Genomic DNA, 13823 nt, shown 5'->3' with positions numbered 1-13823 from the left:
CCTGACCTGCGAGTTCTTGCCAGCCTCAAACTGAGGGGTGGGGCTCCCCTAGGAGCAGCACGGCCTCCGGAGGGCGGGGCCTCATCTATACAGCAGCAGGAGGCTTGGCTGGCACAGCCCTGCGTGAGCCCGGGACAGGACAGCACCACCATGCCCCGCGCTGCTGGCCACCGGCACCGGCGCCTGGTCCTGCCGCTGCTGTGCCTGATCTTCCAGGGCGCCACAGCTCTCCTATTTGCGGTCTTTGTCCGCTACAACCGCGAAACCGACGCTGCCCTATGGCACTGGGGCAATCACAGTAACGTGGACAACGAGTTTTACTTTCGCTACCCAAGTGAGTGAGGGTGAGGGCTCGGGAAGCAGAGACTCCAAGCCCCAGGTGTGTTGGGAAGGGCGCTTGAATGAGGTGGGTATTCCTTCCACCGAGATGATAGCCAGGGCTTTAAAAGAGCCCTCTTTCTCTAGTGTCTGTCTTGTTCTTGGCACTGATGGGGATGGCACGTGCACTATGTCAGGCTGAGGAAAGGTAAGGCTCAGGTTCACAGGACCTGGGGTTTCAACCCTGTTGTAAAGAGGCCCGTGTTAACCAGAGTTGTCTCACCTTCCACTGGGGCTAATTTGGCTTTATGCAGGAGTCCATCTTGACCACAGGAAAGAGAATCCTGTTGGGACTGACAGGTAGGATGCTAGAGGAGATAACAGAGAGATGGGTGTGAAACTCCCACACCTACAAACATCTAAGATTGGTTTGGGCACAAACATTTGAGGGTAGGAGAGTGAAGCAACAATGGACCAGCTCACCAGATTCAAGGCCAACATGAAGCCAGTTAGGGGATACTTGGCGGGGCATTATGTCATCTCACAGTCTACAGTGGCTGTGGTGTGCCAATATCACCCACCATGGGACCAATAGTGAGAATTGGGTTTAGACCCCATAAACTCCTTGACCAATGACCATTTGCCTCCTGACAAGGTTCCAGATTGGGAGTTAACCCCCAGAGGGAGACAGGCCATGTCCCTCAAGCTTGTAACTGAGGCACTGGGTATCTAGAACCAAGCATACCACCCTCCTACCAATGCCCAAGTCAACCTTCTTTAATCCCAGTTCCCCTGGGCAACAGGAAGAAGCTGGCTGTGGTAGCTCCTGCCTGTAATCTCAGCACTCAGGAGTAGAGGCAGAAGAAGCTGGAGTTCAAAGCCAGCCTTGGCTACACAGTGAGTTTGAGATCAGCCTGGCCTGTACAGAAAAAAAAAAAAAAAAAGAACCCTAGGTGGATTCCTGTATCCTGTAATCCTAGCACTTGGGAGGTAGAGGCTGGCAGATCTCTGAGTTAAGGGCTAGCCTAGTCTACAGAGTGAGAGTTCTAGGATGGCCAGGGCTAAACAGAGAAACCCTGTGTGGAAAATCAAACCAAACCAACAAACAAAGGAAAAAGAAAAATGTCTCAGTTTGAAGGATATTCAAATAAAGCCTAGTGTATAAGAGCCCCCACTGCCCCCCAGGCCCCTGTAAAGCAACAAAACTATTACCATCCACTTTCTAAAACCAAGCTGGTGGTAGACTGTCCTCAACTCACCCTGTCCTGCCCTAACTGGGGACATAGAAAGCTAAGGGAGACTGTGACAGCAAACACCAGACCCCTAACCAACCACAGTGCCTCCCTGCAGTGGAAGCTGGCATCAAAACCAAAGCCCTAAGGCTGGCTGGACACTGCTGGCCTTAACTGCCCACAGAGCCTGGGACTTGAGAAGTAATGAGCCAGGAACAGCTTCACTTAGGGCCTCCAACCCTACCTGTTTGTCCCAAAGCCCTCCACGAATCCTGCCTCTTACAGCTGAGCTCTCCTTCCCAAGAGGGCAGCAAGAAGGACCAAGGTAGAGTTACCGCCTGTCTGCCCTGTGTCAATTTCTGTGGACTTTGGCCCTGCTGTTTGGGGAAGGCTAGGCAGGAGGGAAATGTGAGGTCCCTAAGCCCTGGACTTTGATGAGCCGGGTTCTCACCTGCCCCTGTGTCCAGAGGAAAGGGCCAAGGCCAGAGGGCGGGCAGAAGCCACCCTTTGATTCGGAAGATGAAAGGGTTGTATGCGTGAACAGTGACCGGCCAAGGCTGCAGGCAGGCTCACTCTAAGAGGCTGTCTGTAGATGGCAGATCTCTCCCCAGATAGGACAGGGCCCACCCTCAGATCCTATGGTCTCCCTCTCTCTGATCAGATGTAGGCAGAGAGCCAGAAAGGTCACTCACCTACAAGATCACATGGCAAGTTACAAAAAGAACTGGGTCTCTTGATTCCCCATCTAGAGGCTCCTGCCACACTCACATTACTGGGCTAACCTTATCTTTTAGGGAGGGTCTCACAGTGTAGCCTAGGCTAGTCTCAGATTTACCATCTTCCTGCCTCAGTTTCCCCAAGGACTGGGGGATACAGGTGTGAACCATTGTGCCCTACCTACAGGCCTCTTATTCTACAAAGCAAGTGGTTCAAAGTAAAAGCGGAAAGAACCACAGGGCAGCCTAGCGAGAGGAGGGCTCTGAAACACTAAGGAAGTCCTTCAGATGGGGAGGATGCTGACTCACAGTGGGGAATTGTTCTAAATGGAATCAGAGCCATCTTAGGAGAGATGGAGGTTGAGACTGTGGCCAGCTCTGAGAGGATCCAGCCTCTTTTCTAGAAGCTGGGGTGGAAGAGGCTAGAGAATGGCAGCTCCCACTCCCCTCCTCCTCGTGCCTCATTTCTGCCTTTTTTAGAGGAGACACCTGAGGCTTGGAGAGGCCTCAGGCCATGTGTCCAAGGTTGAGAGGTGGGGTTGGTAGCATTGGATGCTGAAATGGCAACCCTAGCCATCTTCCTGCCCTGGCCTTGTCCTGTCAGGAGGAAGCTGGGGAGGGAAGGATGGCAGTGGTGGTCCCGAGGGCTTTATTTGTTCTGTCTTGTTTTTTTGAGACAGGGCATCACATAGCTCAGGGTGGCCTCAAACTCATTGTGTAGTCAAGTCTAGCCTTGACCTCCTCATCTTCTTGCCTCCAGCTCCTTCTTGGCAGAATTACAAATGTGTGCCACCATGCCTACCTGGGACTGAGTTTTCAGTACAAACAGTGGCATTAAAAACAGGCTCAGGGCAGTTAGGGGAAGTTCCTGCACGGATGATCTTTGAAGCATGCCACCCAGAGCCCCTTCTCCCGCCCCACCTTGGTTTCTTGCCGCCCTTGGACAAGAGCAGAAAGAGTTTGTTTTCAATGTTTGAGCAAGGCAAAAAGGCAGTCAGAGAAGTCTGAAAGACTGTAGGCTAGCCAAGTGTGGTGGCACACACCTTCAATTCCAGCACTCGGGAGGCAGAGGCAGGCAGAGCTCTGTGAGTTGAGGCCAGGCCTGGTCTACAGAGTGAGTTTCAGGACATCCAGAGATATATAGAGAGACCCTGCCTTGAAAAAAAAAAAAGACTGTAGACTCCTGCTGAGTTCTAAGTGTGCCTCTCCTCTCCGGTGTGTGTTTGATCTGGGTAACCCTGAGGAGGCAATACTGAAGGTACTGGTGCATTGGGGTGGAGACCAGGGCCCTCCTGGACCACACTCCCTGAGCCCCCAGGGCTGCAGACCCCAATTGCAGGACCAAGCAAGGCACCGCTGCAATCTGTTTCAGCTCACACCTGCAGACTGCTCCCGGGCAGCACCCGCTTTAGTTTCTCTCGGGGCTCCTGTTTGCATCCCAAAGATCAGTTGCAGCTTTCAGTTTGCTACACTCTTGAGGGCAAACAACATAAAACATGGGCTTGAGAACCTACCTCTCCCTATGAGAAATTCACGGTCATCCATGATAAAAATGTATACAAGTTGAATATCATTATGAGCATCCTTGGAGCCAGAAGTGCTTTGGTTTGGGGGATATTTATGTATACATAATGAAATATCTTGAGGATGGAACTCAAGTCCAGACAAGCAGTTCACAGATGTCCCACATACACCCTATACAAACAGCCTGAAGGTGATCTCATGAGCCTGCATTTTGAGTGAAGCCCATTGGATGAGGCCCTGCGTGGGTGCAGGATTTTCCAGTATGGCATCACATTGAGGCTTGAAGACTTTCTGATCCTGGGCATTTGGGGTTACCAGTTTGGATCGTGAACTCGCATAAGGAAAGGAGCAAAAAAATAAAGTGCAATGTCTGAAGAGAAAATCGCATGAGAGCGTAGATGCCCGATGGCAGGGACTTTACTACAGCTCTGAGCCCCCCCATGGCCAAGGATAAAGGCCCATATGAAAGAGTCTGCACTCATCAGAACCAGCAGCCTCCCCTGTGCAGGCTCTGGCTCTCCAGTCTGCCTTCACTTCCTGGTTGGAGCCGTACTCCAGAGCCCCATCCACATCTATGGCTTGTGGGTGGGAAGCACATCCCGAGGGAAGTGACATTCCTCAGTCCTAGAGCAATTTCTCATGTAGAGTATGAAAATCCCTTGTCCCCAGACATTTACGGAAAGGGAACTTCTACCGGTGGGTTTTGTGTTTGCTTGTTCATGATTTTTTTATTTTTATTGTTTTTTTTTTTTTTTTTTTTTTTTTTTTTTTTGAGACAGTTTCATTATGTAGCCCTGGTTGTCCTGAAACTAACTCACTATGTAGACCAGGCTGAACTCAGATTTGCCTGCCTCTGCCTCCCAAATGCTGGGATTAAAGGTGTATATAGCCACACCTGGCCTTGCTGGTGGATTTTTTGAGATGGGCTTGGACTCCCTAGGCTGACCTTGAACTTGGGGCACTTTGTTTGAAGGATCTCTTGTTTCTGTGTTTGTGCTGTGGTTGCAGGTCAGCTGGACTGAGCTTCTAGGCCATTCTCCACCTCACACCTCACCGTAGGAATGTCGGGGTGATAGATTCGGCTACCACATCCAGCCTTTCACATGGGCTCTGGAATCATCAGGCTTGCTGGCGCGGCTAATGCTTTTGCCTGCTACCCATCTCCCAGCACCGTTAACGCTGGCTCTATATAGATAATTACTCAACAACGTATTTGTATAAATCTTATATTCGGTATTACTGTGTATTATGGATACTGGCATTTTATTCAGAAAGCAAAGAGAAAAGGCTCCAAGTCTTCCTGTCTAGAAGCCCCACCTGTGCAAGGTGGGAAACTGGCCACCTGTGGTCCCTGCTGTGAGCCCATCACTTGGGCAGTTGAGGCAGGAGGCCCAAAGTCTGAGGTCACCTGGACCACCCGGTGTGACCCTTTCTCAACAGAGCAAGTGAGATGCATAGCAAAAAAAAAAAAAAAAAAAATCCAATATATAGAAAGAAATGAACAAAAAGGTAGTGCTCACTCCTGAGAACTCCTGCATGACACACAGGCTGTCGTGGTACTGAGCTGTACACCACAGCAGTCTGCCCTCTCCCTTAATTCCTCTGGGGGTGGGGTTAGTCCCTGTTAAACATTTGAAGGTATTTCCTAAGTTATTCTTATTTTAATCTCAAAATAGGGAGGTATAGACTTGGAAAGATGAGAGTTGGAAGTTAGACATCAAGAAGGACTTCCTTGTGGCTAGGGAGATGGCTTAGTAGGTGAAGTGTTTGCTGTATAAGCATTAGGACCTGGGTTCAGGTCCTCAGCACACAAGTAGAAGTCAGACATAGCGGCGCCCATTCATGATCTCTGCACTGACGGCAGAGAGGGAAAGACCGGAGGACTCGCTGGCCATCTTCTCTGTCATGTTGGTGAGGTCCAGGTTCACTGAGGGACCCTAGCTCAGTACAAGGCACAGCGTGGCAGAGGAACACACAATAGCTACATCTATACATACATGCATTTGAGCATACACATGAGACCATGTATACACTGCACACAGGAGACATGGCAAGTGGAAAACACTGGACATCTTCCTCTGCCCTCCACACACACACACACACACACACACACACACACACACACGTGCATGGTTACCCAAATGTTTGAGAACATATACACATTGTATACAGAGAACAAGGGAGAAAGGAGAGTGGAAAACACCCATGATCCACCTCTACAGTCTTACTGCACCTGCACATGCACACAAGTGCGTGCACATCCAGATGCATGAGGCCATTTACACAGAGGGAGAGGGAGACTTTTCAGAAGGAAGGAGAATCTTGTGTGTAGAGAGGCCAGGGCTGCAACCGCTCTCTCAGGTGAGTAAATGGGTGAGGGAGAAGGCGAGCCAATGCTTCAGCAGCAGGAAGTTCTAATTCCTCCTTTTGATCAGGGATGGCAAGGATTGCCCGCGCATATGTGTGTGTGTGTGTGTGTGTGTGTGTGTGTGTGTGTGTGTGGTGCTGCTCCAGGCTGGATCAGGAGGGAGGCCTGCTGAGCCTGGGAATTTTACAGGCATGGTACTGCTTTAAGACAGTCCTGACTAGAGGAGCTGGCACTGTCAGGGTATCTGTTGGTTGATGGGTGTGACTGGAGCAGACCTCATGATACTCCTCTCTCCTCCTTCCCCTCCCCTGCACACCCACAGGCTTCCAGGATGTGCATGCCATGGTCTTCGTAGGCTTTGGCTTCCTCATGGTCTTCCTGCAGCGGTATGGCTTCAGCAGTGTGGGGTTTACTTTCCTCGTGGCCACCTTCACCCTGCAGTGGGCCACACTGGTCCAAGGCTTCCTCCACTCTTTCCACGGCGGCCACATCCACGTTGGTTTGGACAGGTGGGCAGCAGTAAGCCCCTGGCCCCCTCAAAGGCCCTGTTCCACCAAACGGTGCCTGTTCAAGCCCTGAACTTCAAGTCTGCTAACTGACCCCTACTTTGCCCCCAAACCACCCTCTCCGGGCCACTGTCCCTTCTCATTGTCTGACCTGTGTGCCCCTGCATTCACACACCCCTCCCATTAGGCTCTGTCACCTGAGCTCCTAGCCGTTGTGCAGCCAGTGAAGAAGGCCCCTCCTGTCTGCCTGCTTCTTCAGTCTAGGGTGGGCTTAGCCCCTCACTTCACAGGGCCTCCTCCCTCCTCTCCAAGGGTGGGTGGCTCCCAAGGACAGGTGCCCCAGCGCCTCTCCTCTCCCTACTCTGCATGCCTCTGTGCCCCTCTGCCTGACGGGCCTGGAGCCACTTGGGAACCCGCTTTCCTCTCCCAAACTACAGTTTGATCAACGCTGACTTCTGTGCGGGCGCTGTACTCATCTCTTTCGGGGCTGTCCTGGGCAAGACTGGGCCAGCCCAGCTGCTGCTAATGGCCCTATTGGAGACAGTGCTGTTTAGTGTCAACGAGTTTATACTGCTCAGTCTCCTGGGGGTAAGTCTGGCCAGGAGTGGGTGAGACCCGGTGTTGGTCCAGCTCTGGGAGAGGAAAAGTGGGTGGGGGCAGGGACTGCCTCACATCTGTTGTCCCCAGGTGAGAGATGCTGGAGGGTCCATGACCATTCACACATTTGGGGCCTACTTCGGGCTGTTCCTCTCACGGGTCCTCTACAGATCCCAGCTGGAGAAGAGCAAGCAACGCCAGAGCTCTGTCTACCATTCTGATCTCTTTGCCATGACTGGTGAGGCCTGCTGAGGGGAAGGGCTGCAGAGCACTGTGCCTGGAGAAGGTGTCCTGGCACGGCCCGCCATCCTCTGGGTCCTTCTACTTGCTTTCTGAGGGGCCTGAGGTCCATGCTTGTCATGGACCTTATGAGTCAGTGCTGGGGTACAGGTACTCCCACACCCAGCCCTGGGGCCTTTCAAGTCTACCTCAGTCCTGCTTGAAACCTTCCCGCGCTACGCAGCCCACACGTGTGGAGCCAGACCTTCATCCCGCTGCACATTCCTTTTTCTTCTGTGCCCCTGCCAGTTCCGGTCACCTGCACTTAAACTGTCCTCCTCAGGCTTCCCCAAGAAGCCCTGCACTGTGGGGCAAGGAAGCAAGTCCCTCCAGGTTCCCACCTCTGGTGGCTGTCCTCACTGCCTGCCATCTGGAGTCCATGTTTCCCGTGGTGTGTTGAATAGGGCCTTCGGTGCCTGCTGTTGCGTATGTAAGCAAGGCTGGCTTGGTTTTCCTGCCTACCGTAGGTTCACAGCGGAAACAGCTGAGCCCTCCTTGCCCTTAGCAACCCTTCACACACGAGGTCTCCAGGTGAAGTAGTCAGGAAGGGGAGGGAGGGGCCAGGTTGTCTGAGTCTTCTCTGTCCTGAAGCCTGAGAACTGGGCACGGGACTGAGAAGGTCCTCATCTTGAGGCAGCATTAGGACTTTGAGTAAAAGTGAAAGGTACAGGTCACACACACAGGTTCCTGCCTTGCTGGACCAGCCTGTGAAGTCCCAGCTTCTCCTTCCCCCTCTGAGATCAGTCTGTGAGACTTAAAGCAGAGTTGGGTGGTGGTGACGCACCCTTTGATCCCAGCACTCTGGAAACAGAGGAAGGTAGACCACTGAGTTTGAGGCCAGCCTGGTCTACAGAGGGAGTTCCAGGACAGCCAGGGCTGTTACACAGAGAAACTCTATCTCGAAAATTCAGTGAATGTGTGTGTGTGTGTGTGTGTGTGTGTGTGTGTGTGTGTAAGTTTAGTTCCTTCTGTGTGTATATGTGTGTGTGTGTGTATATATATATATGTTTCTGTATGTGTATATGTATGTGTGTATGTGTATGTGTGTATGTATGTATTATGTATGTATGTGTGTATGTATATATGTATGTATATGTTCATTTCCTTCTCTGGTTCTTAACAGAGGGCATACGCTGGGGATGGAAGCCAGACTGTGGCATGTGCCAGGCAACTGCTGGTCTTCTGAGCCTCACCCAGGCCCTTGCTGAGCAGTTAGGCCTAGTGGGCCATGAAACGGACATTTGTAGGCATTACTCCTCAATTTTCACCATAGGAAGATTTTTTTTCCTACCAATCCAGGAACCGGTGAAGGGACAGGCTGCATAATAACTTATCTACAGTGCAGCGCCCCCTGGTGACGGGGCCCCACTCACTGTTAAATACTCACTGTGGCTACCCACTGTTTAGGGACCATCTTCCTGTGGATTTTCTGGCCCAGCTTCAATTCTGCACCCACAGCACTGGGGGATGGGCAGCATCGGACAGCACTCAACACCTACTACTCACTCACTGCAAGCACCCTCAGCACCTTCGCCTTGTCAGCCCTTGTCAGTGGGGATGGCCGACTGGACATGGTATGAGGAAGTGGATGGGCAGCCTGGCAAAGGGAAGAGATGTCTAAGAGCCTGCATGGAGGTCTCCCTCCATCTCCAAGCAGGGGAGTAGTGTTAGAGTGAGGGGCTGTGTATGGAATCGGGAGAGTCTGGCTAGATGACAGGGGGACTCTAGAAGCAGTAGATGCCACTATTACGGGTGGGGCAGGAATGTGTGTGGGTGCAATGATCTGAAAAGACGCCTTGCCCTTTTCTGTCCCCTCAGGTTCACATCCAAAATGCAGCACTGGCTGGAGGGGTTGTGGTGGGGACATCAAGTGAAATGATGCTGACACCCTTTGGGGCTGTGGCAGCTGGCTTCCTGGCTGGGACTGTCTCCACGTTGGGGTACAAGTTCTTTACGGTATGATTGCTCCTCGGGACCTGGAAAAAACCATGTGAGGGAAGGAGCTTGCACCAGGGACACGGGGTTCCCAGCCCTTCTGGTACTTCCATTCCAGATCCTGGGTAGGGGTAGGTGGATTGCCCACACCTGATTATCCAACTTGTCCTCCAGCCTGTCCTCGAGTCCAGATTCAAGGTGCAAGACACATGTGGTGTTCACAACCTCCATGGAATGCCAGGTGTCCTGGGGGCTCTCCTGGGAGTCGTGGTGGCTTGGCTGGCCACCCATGAAGTTTATGGAGATGGGTGAGTCTTCACTAACCTCTCTGGAATGACCTTCCTTCTCCTCTGAGAGCCAAGAAAAAAATATCCCCATTTGTTTTCATGCACCCATTTGGCCATTCTCCTGCCATATGGTGGACCGGAGGACCTGTCCAGGCCTGGCCTCCTGGCCAGTACCGTGGATGGTCGTGTCAAGCATTCCTCCAGAACCAGTAAGAGATAACAACTCCTGGAATCTACATTTTACACTGTGAGCTTGGAGTAGGCAAGCAAAAGGGACCTTGACTGGACTCTGAAAAGTACATGGGGTTGGCTGGCTTATGAAAGGAGGGTAAAAGTGAGGCCTGGCTGAGTAGAGGCCTGGGCAAGAGACAGTGGGGATCCCTGGACACCCTCTGGCTGCCCATATCTGAAAGCCGCAGTGACCAGCCTGGGCTGCCGGTTACACCCATCTTTATCTGGTCTCCTTTCAGCCTGCAGACTGTATTTCCACTTATAGCCCAGGGCCAGCGCAGTGCCACATCTCAGGCGGTATATCAGCTCTTTGGAATGTTTGTTACACTGGTGTTTGCCTCCGTGGGTGGCAGCCTTGGAGGTGAGTGGCTTTATCGGGGCAGGGTGGTGGGTGAGAGCCCTAAGGACGACAGCCCCGGAGGAAGAGCAAGGGATGCTGTGTCCTTCATGGGGTCTCATTCCCACCAAGATCCTTTCAGAACGCCTGCCAGTGCTAGTGAGGGGGCCGTGTGACCTCCCAGTGAGGAGGCGCTGGTGGCTGAGTGTACCCTTCCTTCTGCGGCAAAGACCTGTCGTTATGGGGGGGGGGGGGTCTGACTTTCATGTGCTGCTCCCTTATGCCACTAGAGGGCAGTCCAACCCCAGCCGCTGGGAAGGGGCTAGTTCAACCTCCTCTGGGCAAGACATGAGTGCTAGCTCATCCCGGACAAAGCCTTCCGCAGAAGCTGTCTGTTCACTACTAGCCCAAGTCAGGCAGTTCTTCTTGACGTCTGCTTTAAAAACAAAACCCGAGGCACCCGGGGATGGTGGCGCACACCTTTAGTCCAAGCACTCAAGAGGCAGAGGTAGGTGGATCACTGTGAGTTCAAAGCCAGCCTGGTCTACAGAGTGAATGCCAGGACAGTCAGAGCTGCACAGAGAAACCCTGTCTTGAAAAACAAAACAAAACAAACAAAAGCAAAAACCAAAACAAACAAATACAACCCAAGAACAACAACAACACAAAGAACAAAACCGGATGCAGCGACCCTCCCCTCCTTCCCTCCCCCTCACATGCAGCGTCCCTCCCCACTCACATGCAGCGTCCCTCCCCTCCCCACTCCCCTCCCCCTCAATGCAGCGTCCCTCCCCTCCCCCTCACATGCAGCGTCCCTCCCCACTCACATGCAGCGTCCCTCCCCTCCCCCTCACATGCAGCGTCCCTCCCCACTCACATGCAGCGTCCCTCCCCTCCCCACTCCCCTCCCTCTCAATGCAGCGTCCCTCCCCTCCCCCTCACATGCAGCGTCCCTCCCCACTCACATGCAGCGTCCCTCCCCACTCGCATGCAGTGTCCCTCCCCTCCCCACTCACATGCAGCGTCCCTCCCCTCCCCCTCACATGCAGCGTCCCTCCCCACTCACATGCAGCGTCCCTCCCCTCCCCCCTCACATGCAGCGTCCCTCCCCACTCACATGCAGCGTCCCTCCCCTCCCCCTCACATGCAGCGACCCTCCCCACTCACATGCAGCGTCCTTCCCCTCTCTCTCACATAGCCTCATCCTGAAAATCTCATTCTCTACGGTCTAGTTCCTGGGTCACATTTTATGCAGCAAACATCCTCTGGGTCCCTTGGGGGTGCGGATAAAAAGATCACCAGCTACACTTCATGATAGAATCACATTATGACTACAAATGTGAACAAATTCCTTCACTCTACCAGCTGGCTTCTCTGTGGGTAACTCGGGGGGGGGGGGGAAGCCACCTTGCAGGGTGTGCCTTCTCAGAAAGGTGGTACCCAGCAGCCCTTGGAATAGGCTTGGGTTTGCCTCAAGCTTAGCACCTGTGCCCCTTGAGTAGGGACACAGGAACCTTATACATCATTCCCTATGGCACCCAGGGCTCCTGCTGAAGCTGCCCTTCTTGGACTCCCCTCCAGACTCCCAATGCTTCGAAGACCAGATTTACTGGGAGGTGAGACACCAGCTATGGGCATTTGCCCTACATGGCCTTCTCTGCTGCCTTGCCTTACCTCTGGGCTACCACTTGCCTCTTTCCTTGTTCGTGAGCTCCCTCATCAAGGCCTCTAGAATTTTTCTTTAACCCTCCCTGCCTTGCAGGTACCTGGAGAGCAGGAGGCCGAGGCCCAGAGGCCTCTGAGGGCTGAGGAGCCAGACACCCAGGCCTAATTGCTGCCAGCATGACACTGTCTTCAGAGGAGATGATGGCTCCTGCCATGCATGACACTGATTTTGGAGAAGACAATGGCTTCTGCCAGGAAGTCCTTCTCAATTAATATTTTGCAAGGAAGTCTAGAGCCAGAAGGGACATACATCCCTAGGCGGATGCTTATTAGCTTGCACCTGTGGCCAGAATAGGCTAAAGGCAGCCCTAGGTGACTACTACCCCACTGGCCAGTGTTACTCTGTCCCAGTGACACCTGAACCAGGCCCAATTTGGGTGGGAAGCTGGATGATAAACACCATCACCAAGGACTCTGACACCTTCTGTTTGTGCCTCTTTCCTTTAACTCCCGAGGCCAAAATCTTGCAGCACTCAAAGATTTTAGTGTTAGCAAAGACTCTTTCGGATCCACAGAATTCCATTCAAGGAACCACATCCAACTAGCTCCATCTTCTTCAGGGGGCCATTATTGTCCAGAAAGTCTGTGCCTATTTTAGCTAGCTAATGCTGCTCCCAGATCCTTCTTTGTCCATCCTTAACTGCTGCTGCTCTGGCCCTCCACTTCTGAGAAGAATAAGAAAATGCCCAAGAAAGGCCTTCATCTGAAGGAGTGGCCTGCCATGAAACCATGAAACCTCATGCCAGTTCACAGTCTTGTCCTGAGTCTGTGAAGCAGCTAATAGGGAAGGTCATGAGGCTCTGGTCTGTGGATTGAAGAAGGCACCTGGGATCCTGGTGGTCTAAATCATTTGACCACAAGAGGGCACTCTAAAACCAGCAGAAGATACCACCTCCAGGTCTCACTTAGGTCCTTTTTGCAACCTTCCTACCATGCCTTCCCCGAGCTCCACCCTTCTACATGTCAGATGATGGCAGAATTTCTGTACTCTCCCCACTCACGGAGACTTCATCCCTTCATCAGGTGGGGGCCCCCTTCCCAGTGAAGGACTGGGACCCCACTTCCTTCCCTCACTTGACCTGCCGGTGGGCTTCTTCCAAAAGCCTAGCACAGTTACAGATACAGCTACCTCCAAACTAAGGTCCTTCAGAGCTAGGAACCCAAAGAGGAAGTATATATCCTGGGCCCCAACACTCGGAGAATGGCAAAGTTGCCCAGTGTGTTCCTGGGCTCTGCAGGTTCAGCTAGGGGTGGTGGAGGAGCAAGCTCTCCATGGAGGATCCTCAGCCTTCTCTCCCCTGCCCATTGCCGGTTGAGGATGTCAGGATTGAAGGAGAGGTTCTAAGTCACAGTAGAGAAGTAGCTGGGAGAATTGGGACCCAGATCTGGACGGGCGATGGACAGCCAGCTGGCCTGCCCTGCCCTGCCCCCAGTTGCTGCTCGGGCCTTTCTGGTGAAGGAAAGCTGTGAACATTATTTTACTCATGGCACCAGGATTTCCAGTCTGCCCTCTCTGCTCTGGTTCATCCTGAACTGCAACCAAGCCTTTTCCTCAGGCCTGAAACTAAATGGGCTCTTCCAACACTGAGAGAAGCCATCTCAATCCTGGAGAAGGGACATTTGAGGCCTTTTCCAGAAAAGGCAATTGCTCAGTCAGCTTCAAGTGGGCAAAAGGCTGCTAGCCCCAGGATGACCTGCAAAAGGTCACTGAGAAGAGGGACACAGTGAGGATGCTCATGAGCCATGCCCTGAGCTCTAAGTTTCATCA

General features: G+C 52.7%; 1 protein-coding gene across 2 annotated transcripts; it reads left to right on the top strand.

Moving 5' to 3' along the window:
• Positions 1-133: 133 nt before the first annotated feature.
• On the top strand, positions 134-12473 carry Rhbg (Rh family B glycoprotein). Of its 2 annotated transcripts, XM_051199059.1 has the most exons (10): positions 134-334; positions 6481-6667; positions 7102-7252; positions 7352-7499; positions 8948-9114; positions 9359-9496; positions 9650-9783; positions 10233-10354; positions 11873-11946; positions 12093-12473. In XM_051199059.1, the coding sequence occupies exons 1-10, from the start codon at positions 151-153 to the stop codon at positions 12159-12161; spliced, it is 1374 nt and encodes a 457-aa protein (XP_051055016.1). In that variant the 5' UTR covers positions 134-150; the 3' UTR covers positions 12162-12473. The 2 variants fall into 2 exon arrangements, with proteins under 2 accessions (XP_051055016.1, XP_051055017.1); XM_051199060.1 differs by lacking the exon at positions 9359-9496.
• Positions 12474-13823: the final 1350 nt, after the last annotated feature.

This window comes from Phodopus roborovskii, unplaced genomic scaffold (genome assembly GCF_943737965.1).
Source record: "Phodopus roborovskii unplaced genomic scaffold, PHOROB, whole genome shotgun sequence".
In the NCBI taxonomy this organism is placed as follows: Eukaryota; Metazoa; Chordata; class Mammalia; order Rodentia; family Cricetidae; genus Phodopus; species Phodopus roborovskii.
Note: the sequence above shows the minus strand (reverse complement) of the source record. Positions and strands in the feature narration are given on the sequence as shown.